A 23,259-nucleotide genomic window follows, 5' to 3' on the forward strand; every position below is an offset into this window, starting at 1 on the left:
GGGTGGATCCCGCCTGGAATCAGGAATTTTATCCTTCAGGGAAGGGTGACAGAGGGGAGGGGAAGGAAGGGGGGAAAGAGGGAGGAGTGGGAGAAGGAAAAGGAGAAAAGGAAGGGGGAAGAAGAAAGGAATGGAAAAACGGGAAAATGGAACAGAAAAAAGGAATGCAAGGAGGAAAAAGGGAAGGAAAAAGGGGGAAAAAAGAGAAAAGGGGAAAGGAAAAAGTGGAAAAAAGGGATAAGGGGAAAGGGAGGGGAAAAGTGAAAGGAATCAGGGGGGAAAAAAGAAAAGGGTAAAGGGAACAAGAGAAGGAAAAAAATGAGGAAAAAGGGAAGGGATATGACATGCTGGTCCTTGGGAGACAGCTGGATGTGACAGAAAAGAGACCAAACAGACCACGAGAGTAGAAAAAACAAGCAATGTACAATTATCAAATATACATCCCGGTGCTTCCAAAGAATCCCGGAGCAGCCAGGACTGCTCTCAGTCCAGCTGCCCTCAGTGCAAGTCCACGTGTCCCAGGCACTGGGACAGCCCTGGGGTGGGGGGCATGGCAGAGGGTCTGTCCTCCTCCGGGCCGTGCTGGGTCCGAGCTCCCTGGGCTGCTCCAGGCACCCCCCGGCGTGCAGGCCCCCAGTGCCACCACTGAGGGTGACCCCTGTGTCCCCGCTCAGCTGCCGCGCTGTCCCACAGCGTCCTGGGCTCTCCCAGCCCTCCGTGGCCGGTGCCACCCCCGGGCAGAGGGGATGGACCCCCAGCCCCGTGGCCATGGCTTGTCCTTCCCTGAGCTGCCTCGGTGAAGTTGGGGGGGGGTCTCTCCTATACGGCCGTGGCGTCGGGGCTGGTCAGGCCGAGGTACTCGGGGTTCTCGGCCGTGGGCGTCGTGCTGGGACCACCCTCGGGGCCCCCGGCCTTGGCGGGGTCCTGGTTCCAGTAGTAGGGGTTGTCGAAGGCCTGGCTGAAGGGGCCAGGGGTGGGGGGCCCGTGGGGTGCCAGGTACTCGGGGTTCTCCACGGCGTGGCCGAAGGGCCCTGGGAAGGAGTTCTTGGGGTCTTTGATGAGCCCATTCTTCCCCTGGTGCCCCCGGGGCTTGTCCGGCGGGGATGGGGGGCTGCAGGGGCTGCGGGGCGGACGTTCCCCAGCCTGGTTCACGTACTCTGCAGGGTGAGTGACATGTTAGGGACCCCCCCAGGGGTCATGGGACAGGCACACACCCCCACCACCTCCCCAAGGGTCCGGCTGTGCCCTCCCTACCTGGCATGGTGCTGTGGGGGGCCAGGACGGTGAAACCCTCGGGGTCCCCTCCATCCTTGGCCACCAGCTCGGTGGGATCCTCGCTATAGCGGGGCAGGGTCCCAGGCTCCTGCCCCGGGGGGCTCTGCAGGGCCACCTTGTCCCCGTCCGACACCTCTGGGATGGGCTCCTCCGGCTCCTCTGCCAGCTCCTGGGCAGGGAACGGGAAGGAGGCCAAGCCCTCGCCCTCTTCCACCTTGGCCGGAGACTCCGCTGTGCTCTGGGTGTGGGAGAGGACATGGAGTGGGGCACTTGAGCCCACCCTGAGAACCGCCCCAGCCCTTTGCACCTCGCAGACGTGGCACGGGGTCACCCCCACGCCTGTCCAGGACCAGGAGCTCCCTCCCAGCACTCCCCTCGTACCCGCAGGGAGGAGATGCGGCTGCGGTAGGTGGTGGAGGTGTCGGTGCTGAAGAAGCCGTGGTGAGGCACCAGGTACTCCTCGGCATCCACCAGATCATCCATGTCCTCCTCATCCAGCAGAGCGCGGTAGAAGGTGCTGTCCATGGAGCCGGGCAGCCCCACCAGGTCATTCTGGGAGGTCACAGTGGTCAGTGCTTGGCCCAGGGCACCGGCGAGGGGCGGGACCCTCGGGGACCTGCATACCTGGATGACCACGAAGCGCTGGGGGTCGCGGGCCATGCGGGAGAACTCGGTGACCAGCTCCCGGAACTTGGGCCGGCACTCGGAGTCAATCATCCAGCCTGGAGCAGAGGCGGGCAACATCAGGGCCGGGAGCAGGGTGACAGCACGCCCTGTCCCCTCCCTGTCCCCGTGTACCCTCCCCGTACATTTCACCATGATCATGTAGACGTCGATGGTGCAGATGGGCGGCTGCGGCAGCCGCTCGCCCTTCTCCAGCAGGTCCGGGATCTCCCGGGCAGGGATCCCGTCGTACGGCTTTGCCCCAAACGTCATCAGCTCCCACACGGTGACACCTGGAGGGGACAGGTGTGGGGGTGAGCAGTGCATTGGGACTCCCCAGACCCCCCGGGGTGGGGACACCCTGACGCACCATAACTCCAGACGTCGCTCTGGTGCGTGAAGCGGCGGCGGAGGATGGACTCCAGCGCCATCCACTTGATGGGGACCTGGGGCAGGGCAGATGGAGAGGTGAGCAGGACCAGGAGGTGGCTGTCACCACGGGGAACAAGCAGCACAGTCCCTGAGTCCCCAAGCCCTACCTTGCCACCATCAGCGTGGTACTCGGTCTCATCGATGTCGAGCAGCCTGGCCAGCCCAAAGTCGGTGATCTTGACGTGGTTGGGGCTCTTGACGAGGACGTTGCGAGCGGCCAAGTCCCGGTGCACCAGTCTCACCTCCTCCAGGTAACTCATCCCCTGGAGGTGGCACATGTCCAGCTGTCCCTGGTCTCCCCCGGGATCCCCCAGAGCTGCCCAGGTCCCCTGTCCTACCTTGGCAATCTGCACACACCAGTTGAGCAGGTCCTGGGAGCCGATGTGGTCCTTGTTCTCCCGCACATAGTCCAGGAGGCAGCCGTAGGGCATCAGCTGCGTCACCAGCTGCACCGTGGAGGTCAGGCAGATGCCCAGCAGTCGGGACACGTAGGGGCTGCCCACCCCTGCCATCACATAGGCCTCCTGTGGACAGGAGCAGGGTCAGGGTGGGCAGGGGACACCACCAGCCCCATTCCTCCCCAGTGCCGTGGCCACACTCACGTCCAGGATCTCCTTGTTGGCTTTGGGTGATGTGTTCTCCCGCAGCACTTTGATGGCCACCGGGATCTTCACGCTCTCCCCATCGGGGATCCAGATGCCCTGAGGTGGGGACAAGCAGGTGAGGGTGTGCAGAGCAGGGAGGGTCACGGCCCGCTGTGCTGTCCCCAACCCTCACCTTATAAACGGTGCCAAAAGCACCGGAACCCAAAACTTTCACTTTCTTGAGCTCCGTCTCCTTGAGGATCCTCATCTGGGCTTGGTTTGGGAGGGCCCCACTGGGCGTCAGCGGCTCCACCAGCTGTGGGGCACGGAGGGGTGAGGGGGGGCCAGGCTCCTGATCCCTCCCAGGCACCGAGGGTCTGCTCCTGCCCCCCGGCAGATCCCCACCTCGGTCTCCTGCAGCAGCCGCCGCATGGTGTGCTTGCGCTCCTGCTGCCGCCGGCGCTTGACGCAGATGACGGTGATGAGGAGCAGGACGATGACCAGCAGAGCCCCCACCACACCAGCAATGATGGACGTCACCTGGCTGCGTGGCAAGAGGCCATCAGTGTGGGGGACCCCCAGCACCCAGAGTGGCGCTGGCACAACACAGCCGCACTCCTACCTTGGCTTCTGGTCCACAGGACATCCGTCCTCATCCCGGATCGTGCATCTGGGGACACAGGGTGTAGCCCCCTGCTGTCAGCGGCCCCCTGCAGCTGCCAGCACCCCCTTGGCCACCCCCTTGCCAGCTGGGGACCCCCAACTCACGAGTGGGTGCAGTTGGTGGGGCAGAGCTGGCACACGCCGAATTCATCCGGGTATTTCCAGACAGGCACGAAGGAGGCGTCGGCCTTGACGCCGCTGGGGCAGCGCCGCACGCACTGCTGGGCGTCCTTGTAGTGGGCACAGGCCACGCACTGGTCTGGATCCTGCAGGAATCGGGGTGGCTTGAGGGACCCAGGTGTCTGGGGGCGCCCCCCACCCCAGCCAGCGTATGTCCCTGTCCTCACCGATCCGAAGCAGGTCTCGGTGCCGTTCTGGGGCTGGCACTCGGGGTGGCATGGCAGGCACCGCGTCCCGTTGGCGTGTTCCCGGACGGCTCTGCGGGGCAAAGGGGCAGGAATGGGGTCCTGGCCCCACCCTGCAGTGTGTGTGGGGACTCTGTTTGCCACTCCCAAGGGTCGCTCACCCATCCAGGAGGTTGCAGGAGGCCACGCACTCCTGGCCGCGCAGGAACCGCTCACAGGCCACGCACTGGGTCGGGCCGGGGCCCCAGCAGTGCCCCTGGGCGCAGAGGTGGAAGCAAACCAGCCCCTCGCTCTCTGCAAGGGGGGTACCATCAGCACCAGGGGGTCTGTCAGCAATGGGGGGGTCACCGCCTCCCCCCACCCCTCCAGGCCCCACTTACCGCACTGCTCGGGGGGCTTGTTGTGGGTCTGGAAGAGGCGCTGGCGGGGGTTGCGGAAGATGCTGTGCCAGGGCACCTTCTGGAGGAAGCAGAGCTGGGGGTTGTGGTGCACGAGCACCATCCCGCTGCTGATCTCGCGCAGGGCCCGCAGCCCCAGCGCCTGCACCGCCAGGTCCTGCAGCATCAGCGAGTAGGCGCCGCTGCCGAGACAGCCAGGGGTGAGACACGCGTGTCCCCGTGTCCCCCCACATCCTCTGTGTCCTTCCCGTGTCCACCTGCATCCCCCCGTGTCCCACCCGTATCCCCTCATGTCATCCTGTCAACCCCCATGTCCCCGTGTTTCCCTGTGTGTTCCTATACCCCTCGCAGCCCCCCGTGTCCCCCTGTGCTCCAACACCTCCCCACATCCCCTCTGTGTCCCTGTGTCCCCTCTGTGACTCCCCGTGTCCCCCCACACATCCCCGTGTACCCTCACGTGTTCCCCTGCACCCCTCCACGTCCCCCTGTGCCCCCGTGTCCCCCCACACATCCCCGTGTACCCTCACGTGTCCCCTGCACCCCTCCACGTCCCCCTGTGCCCCCGTGTCCCCCCGCATCCCCGGCCCCGCTCACTTGTGCAGCACCCGGCCCCGGATCACTCGCAGGTTTTGGAAGACTCCCAGGTCCTTCATGTCGGGCGGCCAGGCCGCGATGTGGAGGAAGCCTGGGGGGAGTTGAGTGTCACCACCCCCTGTCCCCCCCAAACCCAGAGCCCTTGATCCCCCCAGCTCCCCCAGCTCTCACCTGTCAGCTCCTCCAGGCTCTCGAAGATCCGCAGCAGTTTGGGGTCCAGGGGTGGGGTGTTGGTGCTGGGGTCCCTGCCAGGGATGGGAGGGAGGTTGGGGGGGTCCTGCTGGGGGTCTCAGGGGGCTCAGTGGGGGGAATCAGGCACTCACCCAGCAAAGGTCTCGGGCAGGAAGGCCAGGCTCCCAAAAATCTTGGTGCAGCCGGAGAAGTGCTGGATGTTGGAGGCGTTCACAGCACGGACGCCCTTCAGGAAATCCACTCCCAGCCCGTAACACACTGTGGGGGCACAGCAGGGCTGGGGTGCTCCTCCAGGACCCCCGAGCCCCCCAGAACACTGCCCCACCTGCCATGGAGGTACCCCACAGTGCATAGCAGCACCCCCACACAGCCTTGGAGCCCCCAGAGCTGCACTGGGGACTGATCACCCACATCCCTGGGGTCCCCAGAGTGCCCCCAGCCCCCAGGGCACTGCTCACCTGCACCCCTGGGGTCCCCAGCCATGTCCAGGTACTGAGGGGCTGCTCACCCACAACCTTTGGAACCCCATGAGCCCCCCAGGTCATTGAGGAGCTGCTCATCCACAATCCAGCAGTCTCCAGAGCCCCCCTCCCCAGCCTCTGGGGGCTGCTCACCCCCATTCCCAGGGCACCCAGAGCCTGGCCTGGGGGAGTTTCTCACCCTCTGGGCAGGGTTTGCTGCACTTCTCACACTTCTGGACATTGTTGACTGTGACCTCCTGGCTGTTCTGGGGGCACACGAGGGTGCAGGACCCCACCTCCGTGGCCAGGTAGTTGTCTGGAGGGGGCAGGGGGGGTGGTCAGGGCCACGCTGGCTGTCCCTGCACCCCCCCAGGGTGTCACTCACAGGGACACTGGCTGACACAGCTGGCACCAAACGTGTAGCGCCCGTCAGGGTTGGGCATCGACTCAAAAGTGTCCGAGTTGTAGACGACGAGCGGGGGGCAGTGCAGCTCACAGATCCCACTCCGGTTGAAGTTCAGGCACGCCTGGAGCGGGGACACAGCTGTGTGAGACCCCTTGGTGCCCCTCAGGACCCCCTGGTGCCCCCCGGGACCCCTTGGTGCCCCCCAGGACCCCCCGGTGCCCCCCAGGACCCGCGGTGCCCCCGTCCCTTGCGCACCAGGCAGTCGGAGTGCTTGGGGCCGGTGCAGCCGGCGGCGCACTGCTCGTGGCAGCAGTCCGTGGGCTTCGTGCCCTTGCAGCGTGGGCAGCCGTGGCAGATGCTGTTGGTCACTGCGGGGGCACGGAGGGACACGCTGGGGACAAGGATCCCCTCCAGGCAATGGGGGAAGTCCCCAGGATAAGGGGCTGGAGGGTTCCCAGGGCAAAAATCTGGGTGGTGGGAATTCAGGTGCCAAGTGGGGGCAGTGGGGCAGGAATCTGGGGGGTTCCCAGGGCCAGGATTTGGGGTGTAAGCAGAGGTCCTCAGGGTAGAGAATTGGGGTGTGGGGGGATACTCCCAGAGCAGGGATTTTAGGGGATCTCTGGGGCCAGGATTTGGGTGCCACGTGGGGCTCAGTGGAACATGGATTTGGGGGTGGAACAGTAAGGTCAGGGTGTTTCTGGGAGCAAGATTTAGGTGGCAAATAGGGAAAATGGGAAAATGGAATGTCCAGAGGGTCTCTGGGAACAGGACTTAGGTGGCAAGTAGGGCAGCAATGTGGGAGTGCAAGCAGAAGGTCCAGGGAGTCTCTGGGACAAAGATTTTGGTGCCAAGTGAGGATCAGCAGAGCAGGGGCATACAGAGGGAAAGAAAAGGGTTCCCAGGGGATTTGGGGGTCCCTGGGGTGGGTCAGAGCCTCTGTGGGCCCCTCACTCACGTGTCTGGCAGTCCCGTTTGTCCTCGCCCCAGCAGTGCCCCTCAGCACAGAGCGCCCGGCAGTCGGGACCTGCGCAGGGGGAAACGTGAGCAGGGGGTGCCAGGGGGGGCTGGAACCCCCAGACCCCTCCCTGGGGCACTCACAGCTGCGGGTGCGGGTGGTGTCCACCTGGATCTCGGCACGGAACTCGTTGTGCCGGTGCAAGATGTCGCTCCAGAGGATTGTCTCCTGGAAGCAGAGCTCAGGGTTCCTCTCGATGCGCACCCCTCCCTTCAGGATCTCTGTGGGGGGACGGGTAGGGGGGCTCAGCATGGGCACAGGGGAGTCCTGCAGCCCCGTGGGGACTCCCAGTCCTCGGCAGGGACCTGCCACTCCATGGGAGCACCCAATCCTGGGTGGGGACCCACCACGGGGACACCCAGACCTGGACAGGGACCCGCCACCCCATGGGACCACCCAGCACAGAGCTGGCAGCTCCCAACTGCTGGTGCAGCAACCCCCATCCCCAAACACCCCGTGCCAGCCCCAGCCGGGGGTTCCCCCACCTGTGAGGTGCCTCATGCCGAGCTGGCGCAGCCCCGGTGCCCCGGCGGGGCCGGCGTTGCCCACCACGGCCAGGGCGAAGCGCTCCTGGAAGAGCTGCGTGCCGCGGATGATGCGCAGGCTCTGCAGCTCCAGCCCGCTCACTTGGTTTTCCGCGATCAGCACGTACCCCTGCACCTCCTTGATGTCCTGGGATGGGGGGGACACGGGTGAGGGGCTGGACCCCCGTCCTTCCCCCCCTTCCTCGGGGCATTTTCCCGCTGCGCACCTTGAGGAAGGCGGTGTCGGCGTCAGCGGGCAGGTAGGTGAGTTCCAGGTTGCCCTGGACCACCTGGCAGCCCTGGTAGAGGTGCCGCAGGGTCTCGTAGTGGCTCTCGGGGCTGGAGGGACTCAGCAGCTTCATGTCGGTGCCGGTGCAGACTGTGGGGACAGCGGGGTCTCAGCGGGTCCCCGACCCCTCCTCTCCCCCGCGGGACGTGGAGCTGCGGCCCCCGCAGGAAACGCCGCGGATGCGGCGGCCGCCGTTTATCTCCGGGGCTGCTCCCAACAGCTTCCGATGGGTTTCCTGGATCGTGGCTCCCCCGGCTCCCACCCCGGCACGCGGCAAAGCTGCTCCCGGCTCTGGCACCGGGCCCCGCTCGAGGGACAACGGGGACCGCTGTCGTCCCGTGCCCGCGGCGGGGGCCGGGGACTGCTGGGGGCTGGGATGGGACCCCCAGAGCGGCGGGGCCGGAGCGGGGGCCGCGGGCAGGAATGCGCTGCCCACGCCGCCGGGGCGGCCGCGACGAGACAAGACCCGATTGTTGAGCGGCGACGGCTGCGGGGCCCGGCCGGCCCCATTGCGGGGGGCTGCCGGCCGGGCGAGCATCCCCGCGGCGTCCGGGCGGGGTGGGGGGCGCGGGAGCCCGCCCTGGGTGCCGGGCCCCGGGCGAGTGAGTCACGGGCGCGGGTGGCACAGGGCCCCGGCCGCCCGCTCCCGGCTGGAACCGCCTTTTCAGGTCGGGCGTGTTTGGGGAGCAGCGGTGACGCAGGGCTGGCGGGCACGGCCCAGCCCCGGCGCGCCCGCGGCCCCCGGCACCCCAACACCGAGCCCGGGAGAGCCCCCGCGCCGGACCCCAGCCCCGCTCCGACACCGAGCCCGGCGGTGACCCTGCCGCCACCGCAGCGTCACTCCCAGAGCCACCGGCCCTGAGGCGCTGCCATCCCAGCACGGGGCAGGGGGGCACACGGGGGCCAGCCGGGGATTCGGTGTGCCGGTCGGCTGCTCTGGGGCTGAGTGACAGCCCCCGGTGCTGGGCAGCTGCGTCCAGGGGACCCGGCTGGCACTCGCCTCCCCCGCCTGCTCCGAGGCCTCTGAGCCAGGAAACACACGGCCAGGAAGGAGGGAGCCCCCCGAATTTGGGGTTCAGCTCTCTCCCACCCGACCGGCTGTGCAACAGGGGGAACCCCGCAAGGAAACGTGCCGCTGTGTGGGGCGGCCAAAGCTCAAGGTCTCTGCCCACACCTGCAGCGGCACAACACGGGGAGCTGGGGCTTCCCCGGGCCAAAGGACAAGTGAGCGCCAGCGCCAGGTCCTGGTGGGATCCCGGCTCCGTGCCCGAGGATTTGGCCTTGTCTGCTCGCCCAGGTCCGTGGCTGGGCACCGGGAAGGGTCTGATCCATCCTGCCGGCCTCACTCCACCGTGAAGCACCTCGGCTGCCCGCGGGTGTCCGGCAAAGCCCGTCGGCCACGTGCCTGCGGGCTGCCCTGAGCCGGGGCTGCCGGACACGAACCCGGCCCCAGGGAGGGGACACACCGCCGTGTCCCCACCCAGGAGCTCGCCTCACACTGACCCTCCGAGCAGAGCGAACTGTGGGGTGCCAGCAGTGGAGGCATCCGGTGTGTCCCCCCGTCCCTGTCCCAGCACCTCACACCGGCTCGGTCCCACCGGGCATTCCCTTTCCAAACACCCGGTGCCGGAGCTGGCCCCGCAACAGGGAGGCAGCTGGGTCCAACTTTTTGGGCTGCTGGTGCCCACTTTGGGGCCACCAGCTCCATCCCCTGCTGGCCACGTTCCTGCCAGCCCCGGCGCGGTGCCTGGCCGAGGCCCGGGGGCTGTCGGGCCGGGCTCCCCGCTCCCCCCGGGGCTGGGCTGGGTGCGGCACGTCGAGAATGTGGATGGGAGCGACGGGGACGCACCCAGCCGCCCACCCAGCCGCTCCGTGGGGCACCGCGCCTGCCCCGCACCCCGAAGCCTCCCGATGTCCACGGGAAGGGAACCCCCACAAGTTGGGGGCCCCCGATCCCGCTTCTCCCGGCGGTACCGGAGCCCTGGGACCGGCTGCAGCAGAGGGGGGTCCCCGCTCCGGGTTTACCGGAGCCTAAATTCCTAAATTCCTCCCGGGAAAGCGGCACCGGGGGTCGTTCCGCTCGAGGGGGGGGCCGAGGCGCAGCGGGCAGGGCCTCTCCTTGGCTCCAGCGCCTCCCAGTACACACCAGTTCGGTCCCCAGTCCTGGCGGGGACTCGCGGCGTGGGGACACCGAGGACGCGCTGCCCGCGGCGGGGAGAACCGGGGGCGCCGAGGGGGCAGCGGGGGGACTGGGGAATGACCGGGGGAGGCGATCCCGTCACTTCCAACCGTGCAGCCCCCGGGCACACCAGACCTCGCGGCCCGGTGTCCCCTCGACCCACTCCCAGAGCTGCCCGCTCCCACCCCCGGTGCCCCCCCCCGTTCGCAACTGGGGGCCTCCTCGATCCCCTCCCGCTGCCCCCCCGGTTCCCCCCACGGTCCCCTCCCGGTTTTCCACTCGGTCCCACCCCCGATGTCCCCCCGGTGCCCTCTCGGTCACGCCCCCCGTGTCCCCCCCTCCCTTTCCCGGTTCTCCCTCTCGGTGCCCCCCCGGTCCCTGTCGGTCCCGTGCAAAACTTTGCTCGAAGTCGCTGCGCGGGGGACGCTCCCGCGGCCCGGGCTCCTCCCGATTCCCGGTGTCCCCGTGCCCCCCGGAGCTCCCCGGTGGGACCCACCTTCAGCGGCGGAGCGGGGGCAGAGGGCGGCCAGCAGCAGCAGCAGCAGCCCGGCTCCGGGGCAGCCCCCGGCCGCGATCATGGTGCTCAGCGCGGGCCGCGGCCCATGGCCCCGCCGCCGCTCCGGGAAAGTTTGCGGAGCTGGAGCCGCCGCCTCCCGCCGCTCCCGGGCTCCGCCTCGCGATCCCGATCCCGGTCCCGGCCCCGGGCGAGGGCGCGCCGCGCGCTCCCGCCGCCCCCGCGCGCTCCCGCCGGCCCGGACCAGGACAGACCCCCCCGCCCAACCCCCCGGAGCACCGGGCACCTCCCGCCCGGACTGTCCCGTCCTCCGTAGCACCGGGAATCACCGCCGTCCATCCCCCGGGAGCACCGGGGACTCCCCGTTCCCCCTCCCCATCCCCCGGAGCAGCGGGTGCCCCCCGCCCCAGGCCCCCCCGGCCATTACCGGGGAGCACCGGGGACCCCCCGGCTCTGATCCCACTTTCCACCCCCTCGGAGCACCAGGAACCCCTCTCCCCCCCAGTCCATCCCCCCACAGCACCGCGGACCGGGCACTTCCCATCCGGAGTCCCCCGTTCCCGTTCCGTGGGGGGCACCAGGGACTCCCCAGCCCCGGAGCTCTCCTGGGGTCCTGCTGCGATCTCGGGGTGCGAGGAGGACACGTCCTCCATCCCTGTCCCCTCACGTGCCTCCCTGGGGTTGTCACTGCCACCCATGTGGGGAGGGGGACAGAAACACCACTCGTGGGTCTGGGGGGCAGCCCCAGGGGATGGGGGGCCAGCCCTGGCACCCCGGGATGCTGCAGGGGTTCGGGGACAGTCCTGGGCGACAGCGACAGTCCAGCAGCATCTAACGGGACCCCGATGAGGTGACCAAGAGCTGGCACCTGTCCCCCACCTGTTCCACCTTCACCTGCTGCCCTGGGCACACGGAGGGAATTGGCACGTGGGGTCCCCCAGAGGTGGGGACTCCCCCAGATGGGACCCGAACCCGGCCGGGCAGAGCCAGACACTGCACCGGGAGCAGCCGGGATGGGAACCGGGACCTGGCCCCCGTGTACTCTTGTGTCACCCCAGCCCGTGCTGTGCTTCCACGTGTGTCACCGAGGCTGCCACGAGGGAGCAGCCCCCAAACACGGGGACTCTCGGTGTTGGGGTCCCGCCTGCCACGGGGGCAGGAGTGCGGATCCAGCACATCGCTGTCACCTGAGGCCAGGCCGCCACCGGGACCTCATCCCACGGCCACTGCCGGGGTCCCGCACGGCCGGGACCACTCAGTTCCTCAGGTCCCGCAGGACACCGGAGGGTCCCCGCAGGACACTGGGATCCGCGGGCCCCATGGGGGGATATATCCCATGAGACTCAGCGGCGGGTAACGGGGGGATATATCCCATGAGCCTCAGCGCAAGGTAACGGGGGGATATATCCCATGAGCCCCCATGGGGGGATATACCCCATCACCCCCCGCGCCCGGCGGGGGCGGTATATCCCATAGTGCCCCGCGCCGGCCCCATCTCCGGGGCGGGCCGGAAGCGGCCGGGCCGGGCGGCGATGGCGGCGCGGGCCGCGCTGCTGCTGCTTCTCATGGCGGCGGCGGCGCCGGGCCCGGCCCGGGGCTCGCAGGGGGACCGGGAACCGCTGTACCGGGAGTGCCTGAGCCGCTGCGAGCGGCAGAACTGCTCGGGGGCGGCACTGCGGCACTTCCGGGCCCGGCAGCCGCTCTACATGGGCCTGACAGGTACCGCCCCCCCTCGCTCATTGGTTGGCGGATCCCAGGGCCACGCCTCCTTTGGGACCCGCAACATCGCCGAGGCCACGCCCCCTTTGGAGCCACGCCCCCGCCGGGCTGGGGCACTGGGGAGCACTGGGTCTGAACTGGGAGGTGCTGGGGAGCCCTGGGCTGGTCTGAAGCTCTTGGGCTGGACTGGGAAGCCCTGGCTGATACTGGGGGGTCACTGGACCCCGCTCTTCTCTGCTGGGGTCACTGGGCTGTGCTGGGGCTGTGTTAAGGGTCGCTTGGCCTATACTGGTTGTCGCTGGGTCATGCTGGTGGCTACTGGGCACATGTTGGTACACACTGGGAGGTGCTGGGCTATGAAGTGGGGTCACTGGGGAGTCACTGAGCCAGACTATGGGGACACTGGACTTTGCTGGGGCAGGTGTTGGACCAGTTTGGGCATCCCTGAACTATCTGGAAGGGCACTGGGCCATACTGGGAGCTGCTGGGCCGTGCATGGTCACCATGGGGACAGTTGGGTGTCCTCCCAGATTGTTCAGCGAGGCCTAGGGGGGATGTCCCCATTGCCACGGGGTGAACCCCAGGCGCTCCCCCTGCCCTGAGGTGGGCACTGGCGCTCCCGTTGGTCACTGATGCATACTGGGAGGCACTGGTGTGTCCCGCAGGCTGGACGTGCCGGGACGAGTGCAAGTACGAGTGCATGTGGCTGACGGTGCGGCTGTACCAGCAGGGCGGCCACCGCGTGCCCCAGTTCCATGGAAAGGTGAGCGGAGCTCCTGGGGGGGTGGGGGTGGCTCGGGGTCCCCCCGTGCCCGCTGACCCCCCCGTCCCCTCCCAGTGGCCCTTCTCCCGGTTCCTGTTTTTCCAGGAGCCAGCCTCCGCCTTCGCCTCCTTCCTCAACGGCCTGGCCAGCCTGGTCATGCTGCTGCGCTACCGGGCGGCCGTGCCCCCCGCCGCCCCCACCTACCCCACCTGCGTCGCCTTCGCCTGGGTGAGCCCTGCCTGCCCTTTCCCTTTTCCCCTTTCCCTTTTCCCCTTTCCCTTTTCCCCTTTCCCTTTTCCCCTTTCCCTTTTCCCCTTTCCCTTTTCCCCTTTCCCTTTTCCCCTTTCCCTTTTCCCCTTTCCCTTTTCCCCTTTCCCTTTTCCCCTTTCCCTTTTCCCCTTTCCCTTTTCCCCTTTCCCTTTTCCCCTTTCCCTTTTCCCCTTTCCCTTTTCCCCTTTCCCTTTTCCCCTTTCCCTTTTCCCCTTTCCCTTTTCCCCTTCCCCCCCTCCTTTTCCTTTTCCTTTTCCTTTTCTTCCTTTCCCCCTCTCCTTTTCCTTTTCCCTCTCTTTTTTCCTTTTCCCCCCTCTCCTTTTCTTCCTCTTCCTCTTCCTCTTCCTCTTCCGCTTCCGCTTCCGCTTCCTCTTCCGCTTCCTCTTCCTCCCTCTCCTTTTTCTTTTCCCCTCTCCTTTTCCTCCTTTTTTCTCCTCTTTTCCCCCCTTCTTTCTCTTCCCTTTTTACTTTCTTTTCCTTCTCCCTCTCCCCTCCTTCCCTTTTCCACTCTCTCCCCCTTCCCCCAGATCTTCCATAACCACCTGATCCCACCCAGCTCCAGCTGCTCCGCCCTCCATCCCATTCCCAGGGCCCTCATCCCCCAAATGAGGGGCGAGGGAGACCCCGACCCACATCCCCTCACTCCCCACATCCCAAATTTCCCCCTTTCCCAGGTCTCCTTAAACGCCTGGTTCTGGTCCACCATATTCCACACGAGGGACACGGCGCTGACGGAGGTGAGGGAGTGGCACCCCCGTAGTGTCCCCGAGCCCTGGGGGTCCTGTCCCGGCCCCCACTCCCCACTTCCCACACCGCCAGCACGGCTCAGCCATCCCTAATCCCACAGAAACTGGATTATTTCTGTGCTTCGGCCGTCGTCCTGCACTCCGTGTACCTGTGCTGTGTCAGGTGAGCACCGGGGACGGGCTGGGGGGCACCGGGAACGGACTGGGGATGGACTGGGGGACACTGGGAATGGGCTGGGGGGCACCGGGGATGGACTGGGGGGCACTGGGGATGGACTGGGGGGCACCAGAAACGGACTGGGGGGCACTGGGAATGGACTGGGGGACACTGGAAATGGACTGGGGAGCACTGGGCTATCCTGAGGCTTGGCTGGAGGCTGCAGGGCCGCACTAGGACCAGACCAGGAGGCACTGGGGCCAGCTACAGCTAGACTGGGGAGTGTACTGGGAGGCACTGGGATGTACTGGGAGGCACTGGTCATGCTGGGAGGGGTCACTGGACTTTGCCATTTCTATACTGGTAGCCACTGGGCCGTGCTGGTTCTGTTCTGGGGGCTACTGGGCTGTGCTGGGGGTTGCTCAGACTCTACTGGTGACTGGGCTGTGCTGGTGCTTGTTCTTGGTCCATACTGGGAGGTGCTGGGGGCCACTGGGCTCTCCTGGGGGCTACTGGACTTTGCTGGGGAAGGTTCTGGCCTCTTTTGGACCAGTTTGGGCATGGCTGGAGCACCTGGGAGGACCCTGGGCCGTACTGGGAGGACCCTGACCATCCTCCTCCTCCACAGGACGCTGGGGCTGCAGCGCCCGGCCTTAATCAGCATCTTCAGGGCCTTCCTCCTGCTCTTCCTCGCCGGCCACATCTCCTACCTGAGCCTCGTGCGCTTCGACTACGGCTACAACCTGGTGGCCAACGCCGCTGCTGGTGAGCTGGGAGGCACTGGGATGGACTGGGAGGCACTGGAGCTGCACTGGGAGCTACTGAGACCAGGCTGGGGAGTGCTGGGCTGTACTGGGAGCCACTGGGCTGTACTGGGGCTGTGTCAGGGGTGCCTTCCCCATCCCTGAGACCATCTCTGAGCCCCATTTTCCCAGGGGATGCTGCCCAGGGGTTTGGGTATCCCCCTGTCTCTGAATCCTCACGTTTTCCCAGGGATGCTGACCATGGAGCTGGGTATCCCCCTGTCCCTGAGCTCCCCATTTTCCCAGGAATGCCGACAGCTTTTGTGCACACCCCTATCCCTGATCCCCGCCCTGTTTTCCCATGAATTCTGACTGGGGTTTCCTTTCCCCCCCGGGCACCCCTGAGCCCCCGGTGCCGCTGTTTTCCCAGGAATGCTGACGGTGGCGTGGTGGCTGCGGTGGTGCCTGCGGCAGGGCCGGCGCCTCCCGCACGTGTGGAAATGCGCGGCCGCCGTGCTGCTGCTCCAGGCGCTGGCGCTGCTCGAGCTCCTCGACTTCCCTCCCCTGCTCTGGGTGCTGGACGCCCACGCGCTCTGGCACATCGGGACCATCCCCCTCAACGTGCTCTTCTACAGGTCAGAGACCCCCCCCTCACCATTTCAAACAGGGGTGAGGGGCTCCCCGTGCTCCCCAGGGGGGTTTGGGGGGGTTCTGCTGTGGTCTGGGGATGAGGGGATTGGGGTGTTTGGGACCCTGCTGGATCGCTGGGGGACTGAAAACGGAGTGCTTGGGGCCTCCTTCAATTTTCTATAGGGTGCTGGGAGTCTCAGCCTTGAAATTGGGGTACTGGGAGCTCCCCTCTTGAAATTGGGGTGCTCAGATCCGTGGGGTGCTGGAAGTGTCACCCTTGAAATCAGAGTTCTGGGTACCCCCCTGTTAAAATTCAGGTGCTCAGGGTCCCCCTCAGTTTTTCACGGGGTGCTGGGAGTCTCACCCTTGAAATTGAGGCTCCCCCTTCTTGCCTTTGGGGTGCTGGAGGGGCCCCTCTGCTGCTCCCCATGAGCCCCGGGGTTGCTGTGCTCAATGTTGGGTTCAGGGCTCCCCCAGTCCCCCCCTTCCCACCCGGCTCAGCCAGCCGGGGGGGTCTGCGGCTCTGAACCCCCCCCTCAGCCCCCCTTGTCCCCCCAGTTTCCTGATGGACGACAGCCTCTACCTCCTGAAGGCCAACTCCGACCTCTTCAAAGTGGACTAGAGCTTCTGGGGGGGGGTGGAGGGCAAAACCCCTCGTGCCCCCCCAGGGCCGTGCCCTGCCCTGTGCCAAGCGACCTCCCGGCCCCCCCCGGCCACAGCCTCCTGCCCCCCCCGGTTGCCTTCTGAGGTTTGTTTTTCTCCCCCGACCCCCGTGCCCCCCATCTCCCCATGGGGGTGGGGACCCCCCCACTGCTGGGCACAGAGGGGTCAAAGAGAGCTGAGACCCACCCCCCAAACCCTCCCCGTGCTGAGCTGGGGACCCCCAGGAGGTGACAGTGGCTGCTGGGGCTCACGGCGTAGGGGACACGTGGGTGACTGGGGGGGGTCAGTGTGCATGGGGGGCTCTGCTGGGTGGCTCTGGCAGGGGTGGGGGGTGTTGTGTGGGTGCCTTGGGGCTGGGTGTGCCCCCTCCCAGCTCAGTGGGGCTGTGCCCCCCCGTTCCCCCTCCCCGGGTGTGCTGTGGGATGTGAATAAAGCCGAGTTGAATCTGTGCAGTGCTGGGTGCTTGTCCCCTCCCCGTGTCCCCTCCCTGCCCCAAGGGCACCCTGTGCCCTCCCCACACCCCACTGGACCCCATTCCCTTTTCCTGTCACCCCACAGTGCACCCACTGTCTTGCACCCCATTTCCCACCCTGTTTTCACCCTGTGCCCCCTCCAACATCCCCCTGTGTACCCCATATCCCCCACCTCAATCCCCCCACTCACCCCCTACCCACCCTGCACCCCATTTCCCACCCTGCTTTCACTCTGTCCCACCCCATATGCCCCAAACCCCCTCAGCATACCCCATATCCCCCACCCACCCCATACCCGCCCTGCACCCCCTTTCCCACCCTGTTCTCGCTCCCTCTGCCCCCATTTGTGCCCCGTATCCCCCCTGCTGTGAACCCACCCATCCCATCCCATCCCATCCCATCCCATCCCATCCCATCCCATCCCATCCCATCCCATCCCATCCCATCCCATCCCATCCCATCCTCCCCCTGCCCTGCACCCCCTTTCCCACCCTGCTCTCACCCCATTTCCCTCCCCCCAGATCTCCCAACACCCCTCAGCGCCTCCATCCTCTGCCACAACCTCAGCCTTTATTGTCACCGAGCCCGCAACCGGCCAGGGGAGCCGGAGCAGATTCCAGCCCACCTCACCCAACCTTGGGGCTGCCGGGCAGGCTGGCATTTCCCGGCATTTCCCGGCATTTCCCGGGAATTCCCTTCAGGATTCCAGCGGTTTCTGCGCGTGGGCGAAGAACACTCCATCCACATCGTCCACGCCGGTGCGGAGCGCGGGGGGCATCGCGTAACTCCGCAGCTCCCGCAGCGCGAAGCCGGCGGCCGCCAGCGCCTCCCGCACGTCCGATTCCTCCAGCGGCACCACGGGCAGGCGAGCGGGGCCCGCCAGGTAGAAGGACTCGCCCAGGGCTCCCAGGAGCACGGCGTGGCCCCCGGGGCGCAGCAGGTTGCCCACGTGGGCCAGCGCCCGCACGAAGGCGGCGCGGTCGGGGCTCACGGCCTCCAGGCAGAAGGCGGAGAGCAGCGCATCGGCCGGGGGGCGCAGCGGGACCCCCAGAGGCTCCGGGCGGTGAACGTCGATGGGCAGGATCCGCCGGAGCCGCTGCCGGAGGCGCCGCTCCTTGTCCTGCCACGGCTCCCTGAGGGGCGGGGGGGAAAGGGGAGTGGGATGGGGCCCTGGGGGATGTGGGGAGGGGATTGACCCGGCGAACGCAGGGAGCTGGGGATGGGATCGATCCGGTATCCATGGGGATAAGGGGATGGGATGGAGCTGGCAGCCAGGGGAGTGTGGGGTTGGGATGGATTCAGCACACAGGGATGTGGGGATGGGATGGATTCAGCACACAGGGATGTGGGGATGGGATCAATCCAGCACACAGGGATGCAGTGATGGGATGGATTCAGCACACAGGGATGCGGTGATGGGATAGGGTAGGATGAATTTGGCACACACAGGGATGTGGGATGGGATCAATCCAGCACACACAGGGATATGAGGGCAGGATCCTGCGGGGATGGGATGGATTTGGCACACAGGGATGCGGGGATGGGATCAATCTGGCACACACAGGGATGTGGGGATGGGATCCTGCAGGGATGTGGGGATGGGATCAATCCAGCACACACAGGGATATGGGATGGGATCAATCCAGCACACACAGGGATATGGGGGCAGGATCCTGCAGGGCTGTGGGCTGGGATGCCGATTCCAGAACCTACAGGGACCCAGGAACAGGATCCTACCAGGACCAACCCAACACCCACAGGGACAAAGGGACAGATCAACCCAGCAGCTGCAGGGATGTGGGGATGGGATCCAGGAGGGATCAAGAGCCGCAGGGACGTGGGAACTGGATCAACTGGGACATGTGGATAGATTCCTATGGGGATCAACCCTTCACCCACAGGGAGAGAGACAGGATTCCATGGATATGTGAGGCTGGGATCCTGCAGGGATCACCCCAGCATCTGCAGGGATGTGGGGCTGTGAACCCATGGGATTTGGGAACAGTGCCTGTAAGGATGTGGGGCCGTGATGCCGTGGGATTTTGGTGACGTGGTCCTGTAAGGATCACCTCAACATCTGTGGGAAAATGTGGCTGTGATCCCAAGGGATTCAGGGACATCGTTCTACAGGGATCAGCCCAGGATCTGTGAGGACTTGGATCTGTGATCCCGTGGATTTTAGGGACACAATCCAGCAGGGACCACCCCAGCACCACCCTCCTCCTGCGGTCCCGCGGGCCCCCCCATGCCCCCCCATTGCCCCCCTACCCGCGCCCCTCGATCTTGCAGACGTGTTGGATGAAGGGGCTCCAGTCGAAGGCTCCGGGCTCGCCCCGCGCCCACCGGCCCAGCTCCTCCCGGTTCACCGCCAGGTAATCGGTGGCCACGATCTCCTCGAAGTGGTCGCAGGCGCTCAGCAGTTGGTAGATGGTGGGGCCCGAGCCCACATCGATCAACGTCCTCCCCCGGATCTCACCTGGCAGGGGGACAGGACATAGGTGTGGGGGGTCCCCGCATCCATCCGGGGAAGAGGGAAAGCCAGGGAAGCTCAGAGGAGCTGCCCCTGCGTGCGGCGGGTGCTCCGTGCCTCAGTTTCCCCACCCCACTGCGAAGCTTGGAGCGGCTCCCCGCCGCCTTCCCCTCACCGCTGGCGAAGGTCTCGGCCAGGCATCGCAGCTTCCAGGGCACCACGAACTCCTCGGAGGAGAAGTCGGCGCGGGGCGGGAGGTAATTGTTGCGCAGGTACGCGCGGGGGTCGAAGTGCTCGTAGCCCTCGCGGAGCGCGGCCGGGCTGTTCATGGCGAGGGGCTGCGGCTCCGGCCCCGCCGCCGCCGCTTTTATCCCTGCCCGGCCCGGGGGGGCCGCGGGGAGCCGCGACGGCCCCATCCATCCACCCCGCATCCCTCCATCCATCATCCAGCCCGCCTAACCCGGTTAGCGCCAGCGCCCCGGGGCCGCGGCCGGATCCATCCCGGAGCTGGTAACGGCTCCCCGCCCTTCCCGGGCTGCGGGCATCCAGGAATCCTGTCCCTGAGCCCGGGGGAAATGTCCCCCCACCCCGAGAGGGGGCTGTGACCCCTCTGTGCTCCCTCGTGAGCACATGGGATGAGGATGAATGGAGAGGGATTGGGAGAGGGGCAGAAATGGGATGGGAAGGGACAGGAAAGGGAGTGGGAAAGGATTGGAAAGGGATGGGGATGGAAAGGTGGAGGCATTGGGGTGGAATGGGATGGGGATGAGAATGGGAAGGGATTAGAATGAGATTGGGATTGGGATGGGAAGGGATTGGGATGGGGCCCATCTGGACTCTCCATCACCGATGAGCTGAACTTGCTGGACCTCAGCCCAGCTCTGGCAGGAGCCGGCACCGCCTCTGCCAGCTCCCAGTGCCCCCAGAGCTCCCAGTGATCCCAGTGATCCCAGTGCCCCCAGTGCTCCCAGTGCTCCCAGAGCTCCCAGTGCCCCCAGAGCTCCCAGTGCTCCCAGTGCCCCCAGTGCCCCCAGTGCCCCCAGTGCCCCCAGAGCTCCCAGTGATCCCAGTGCTCCCAGTGCCCCCAGAGCTCCCAGTGCCCCCAGTGCTCCCAGTGCTCCCAGAGCTCCCAGTGCTCCCAGTGCCCCCAGTGCTCCCAGTGCCCCCAGAGCTCCCAGTGATCCCAGTGATCCCAGTGCCCCCAGTGCTCCCAGTGCTCCCAGAGCTCCCAGTGCTCCCAGAGCTCCCAGTGCCCCCAGTGCTCCCAGTGCCCCCAGTGCTCCCAGTGCTCCCAGTGCCCCCAGTGCCCCCAGAGCTCCCAGTGATCCCAGTGCTCCCAGTGCCCCCAGAGCTCCCAGTGCCCCCAGTGCTCCCAGTGCCCCCAGTGCCCCCAGTGCTCCCAGTGCTCCCAGAGCTCCCAGAGCTCCCAGTGCTCCCAGTGCTCCCAGAGCTCCCAGTGCCCCCAGTGCTCCCAGTGCCCCCAGTGCTCCCAGTGCCCCCAGAGCTCCCAGTGCCCCCAGTGCTCCCAGTGATCCCAGTGCCCCCAGTGCCCCCAGTGATCCCAGAGCTCCCGGTGCTCCCAGTGCTCCCAGTGCTCCCAGTGATCCCAGAGCTCCCAGTGCCCCCAGAGCCCCCAGCACCCCGGGATAAGGAGCAGGGTGGGTCTGGCTGTGCAGGAGCTGTAGGGGGGTGCCGGTGGAGGGTCAGCGGCTCCCGGGAGGAAGGAGAGGGATGGGGCCGGGCTCCGGGAGGGGACAGGGCCTGGCGGGGGCCCAGGGACAGCGGGATCCAGAGTGGGAACAGCTAATCTGGGCACTGCGGATCCTGGCACCGGGTGGGCAATGCGGGGGGGTGAGGGGGGGGTGTTATACAAGCACAACCCCCCCAACCGACAGACACCCCCAGTCCCATAAGACACCGGGTCCCTCCAGCTGTTGTGCCTCAGTTTCCCCCTGTGCCTCCATTCCACCATCCCAAAACGGTCCCTCTCCCCCTAAATCTTTTCCCCCCACCCTTGTACCCCCCAAAAAAGACGCTGCCGTGCCAAAGTAGGCGTTTTATTGCCGTACAAAGTCCAGGGTTGGTACAACCCCACCGCAGCCCCCCACCCCCCCTCCAGCCCCCCCAGGGCGCCCCCCAACCCCGGGCAGGATTCAGCGTTCCTCATCCTCGCATTCCCTTCTTTTCGCCAGGGAAACTGAGTCACGCCGGAGCTGCCGGGAGCCCCCCGAAGGGCGGGAGACCCCCGACCCGCGGGGTCCTCATCCCCACCGGCCTCCACGACGCCCGCAGCGGGGTGGGGTCCCAGGTGAATGGGAGCCCACCCCCACCTGCCCCCGCCTTCCTGCGCTGCCTCTTCGGGGCGGCTGAGCAGACCCAGGCGCGTGGGTCCCCCCAGCCCCCCAACATCACCCTCCTGCCCCCCACCCACCCCCCCCGACCTCCCCCGGCCCCTCCGCCGCGCTCAGCCCCGCTGGGCCTCGTGGGAGAGGGAGCGGGAGAGGGTGCGGGGGATTCCCCCCTTGGCTCCGCGGAGGTCTGAGGGGGCGAAGAGGGGCACGGGGAGGGTGCGGGCGTAGGGCAGGAGGTGCTGGGTCAGGGGCTGCCCCAGGACCCCCACCCGCAGCAGCCCCCAGGGCGAGCGCTGCTGCAGCAGCCGCACGGCCCCGCGCTGCTCCAGCGTCTCCCGGCGCTGCGTGTCCACCTCCCGCCGGCACCACCTGCGCACCGGGCATTCGTGGGGGTGCGGCAGAGACCCCCGTGTCCTGCTCTGACTCTTTGGGGGTCACCCCACCCCGTCAGGACCACTGGAGACCCCCCATATCCCATGGACCCTCTCAGCCCCATAGGGATCCCTGGAGACCCCCGTGTTCTCCTGGCCCCTTGTGGAACCCCGGCTTCCCCCAGCCCCATAAAGAACCCCATTTCCTCACAGGAACCCCTGTGGTTCCCAATCCCTCTTGGACACCCCCCACCACCTCCCTGGAGCTTCTCTGACACCACAGGGACCCTCAGAAACCCCCAAAGCCCCAAGACCCCTTGGAAACTTCATCATTTGGGACACTTGGAGCCCCCTCACAACCCAAAGACCCCATGGGAACACCAAAGTTTGGGACCCTTAGGCTGCCCAAAACCCCACTGGAAGCTTTGGAGTCTCCTACAGCCCCAAACTCCCATGGAAAACTCCAATTTTGGAACCCTTGGAGCCACCCCACAAACCCATGAAAACCCCATATTTTGGGACCCTTGGAGCCCCCCAAAACGCTACAGGGACCCCACGATTTGAACCCTTGGAGCCCCCCACGAGCCCAATCCCCACAACGAAACCCCCAATCCTCCAGCACCCCCGGACCCCCCCAGACCCCTCACCCGTCCTCGGGCCGGGAGCTGAGCTCCAGGTCCAGCCACTCAGCACTGAAGGTCTCTCTCCGCCCCACGTCCTCCTCTTGGACACAGCAGCCCAGGCGAGCCGAGAGCAGCCCCCTGGAAACCCCCACCACGCCAGGGCCCACCATGGTGCCGCTTTCCCCCCTCCCCTGAGCCCGCCCCGCTTTTATGGCCCCGCTGGGGCTATTTTGGGACGCGCCGCTGGCACCGGGCGCTGCCAAGGGGGGAGAGCGGGGGCGGTGGCACCTCGGACACGTGTGTGGCACACACGGGTGTGTCCCCCCCCTTCTCACGGCCGTGGGGATGAGGGGCAGGTCCTGCCAACAACGTGCTGGCACCGGCAGGACCCCCCTGGCACCCACCCAGGGCACGCCTGGCATTTCCCTGTCCCCCAACAGCGCTGGGGTGCCACGTGTCACCTCTGTGCCACCTCTGTGCCACCCCTGTGCCACCCACGTGCCACCCACGGCAGCCGCTGACCTCAGAGGGAGGTTGGGGTCCCTCCCAGAGTGTCCCCCCGCACCCAGGACAGGGGTGTGGGGCTGCAGGGACCCCCAATGGGCTGTTTGTAGGGCCAACAGCCGGGTGCCCGTGACACAAGGCTCACGGGGATGAGGCTGGGGACAGAGAGGACGAGGGGCTCCAGCCCCCCCAGCTGTCCCCAGGCGTGGGGGTCCCACCCCA

At 66.8% G+C, this 23,259-nt stretch overlaps 4 protein-coding genes across 5 annotated transcripts; 1 reads left to right on the plus strand and 3 right to left on the minus strand.

Annotated features, from left to right (window-relative positions):
• Nucleotides 1-404: 404 nt before the first annotated feature.
• Nucleotides 405-10,736, minus strand: ERBB2 (erb-b2 receptor tyrosine kinase 2). Of its 2 annotated transcripts, XM_086864276.1 has the most exons (27): nt 10,537-10,736; nt 7,800-7,951; nt 7,534-7,720; nt 7,132-7,269; nt 6,989-7,057; nt 6,289-6,401; nt 6,013-6,154; nt 5,827-5,943; nt 5,298-5,424; nt 5,146-5,219; nt 4,975-5,065; nt 4,363-4,562; nt 4,144-4,276; nt 3,965-4,055; nt 3,723-3,883; nt 3,577-3,624; nt 3,360-3,498; nt 3,148-3,270; nt 2,973-3,071; nt 2,709-2,894; nt 2,478-2,633; nt 2,309-2,384; nt 2,085-2,231; nt 1,900-1,997; nt 1,657-1,827; nt 1,255-1,513; nt 405-1,157 (listed from the first exon to the last, which is right to left on the minus strand). In XM_086864276.1, the coding sequence occupies exons 1-27, from the start codon at nt 10,616-10,618 to the stop codon at nt 820-822; spliced, it is 3,717 nt and encodes a 1,238-aa protein (XP_086720402.1). In that variant the 5' UTR covers nt 10,619-10,736; the 3' UTR covers nt 405-819. The 2 variants fall into 2 exon arrangements, with proteins under 2 accessions (XP_086720402.1, XP_086720401.1); XM_086864275.1 differs by having other exon boundaries at nt 3,723-4,055.
• Nucleotides 10,737-12,044: 1,308 nt separating this feature from the next.
• Nucleotides 12,045-16,693, plus strand: PGAP3 (post-GPI attachment to proteins phospholipase 3). The gene is made up of 8 exons (XM_086864354.1): nt 12,045-12,273; nt 12,939-13,036; nt 13,112-13,264; nt 13,981-14,043; nt 14,154-14,215; nt 14,838-14,974; nt 15,383-15,587; nt 16,141-16,693. The coding sequence occupies exons 1-8, from the start codon at nt 12,087-12,089 to the stop codon at nt 16,202-16,204; spliced, it is 969 nt and encodes a 322-aa protein (XP_086720480.1). The 5' UTR covers nt 12,045-12,086; the 3' UTR covers nt 16,205-16,693.
• Nucleotides 16,694-17,271: 578 nt separating this feature from the next.
• PNMT (phenylethanolamine N-methyltransferase) lies at nt 17,272-20,305 on the minus strand. The gene is made up of 3 exons (XM_086864362.1): nt 19,364-20,305; nt 18,987-19,194; nt 17,272-17,851 (listed from the first exon to the last, which is right to left on the minus strand). Exons 1-3 carry the CDS (start codon nt 19,632-19,634, stop codon nt 17,416-17,418), a joined length of 915 nt encoding a protein of 304 aa, XP_086720488.1. The 5' UTR covers nt 19,635-20,305; the 3' UTR covers nt 17,272-17,415.
• Nucleotides 20,306-21,298: 993 nt separating this feature from the next.
• On the minus strand, nt 21,299-22,714 carry TCAP (titin-cap). Its single transcript, XM_086864364.1, has 2 exons — nt 22,558-22,714; nt 21,299-21,908 (listed from the first exon to the last, which is right to left on the minus strand). Exons 1-2 carry the CDS (start codon nt 22,701-22,703, stop codon nt 21,653-21,655), a joined length of 402 nt encoding a protein of 133 aa, XP_086720490.1. The 5' UTR covers nt 22,704-22,714; the 3' UTR covers nt 21,299-21,652.
• Between the last annotated feature and the right edge of the window lie 545 nt (nt 22,715-23,259).

This window comes from Cyanistes caeruleus, chromosome 27 (assembly GCF_971803275.1).
Source record: "Cyanistes caeruleus chromosome 27, bCyaCae1.hap1.1, whole genome shotgun sequence".
Taxonomy (NCBI): domain Eukaryota; kingdom Metazoa; phylum Chordata; class Aves; order Passeriformes; family Paridae; genus Cyanistes; species Cyanistes caeruleus.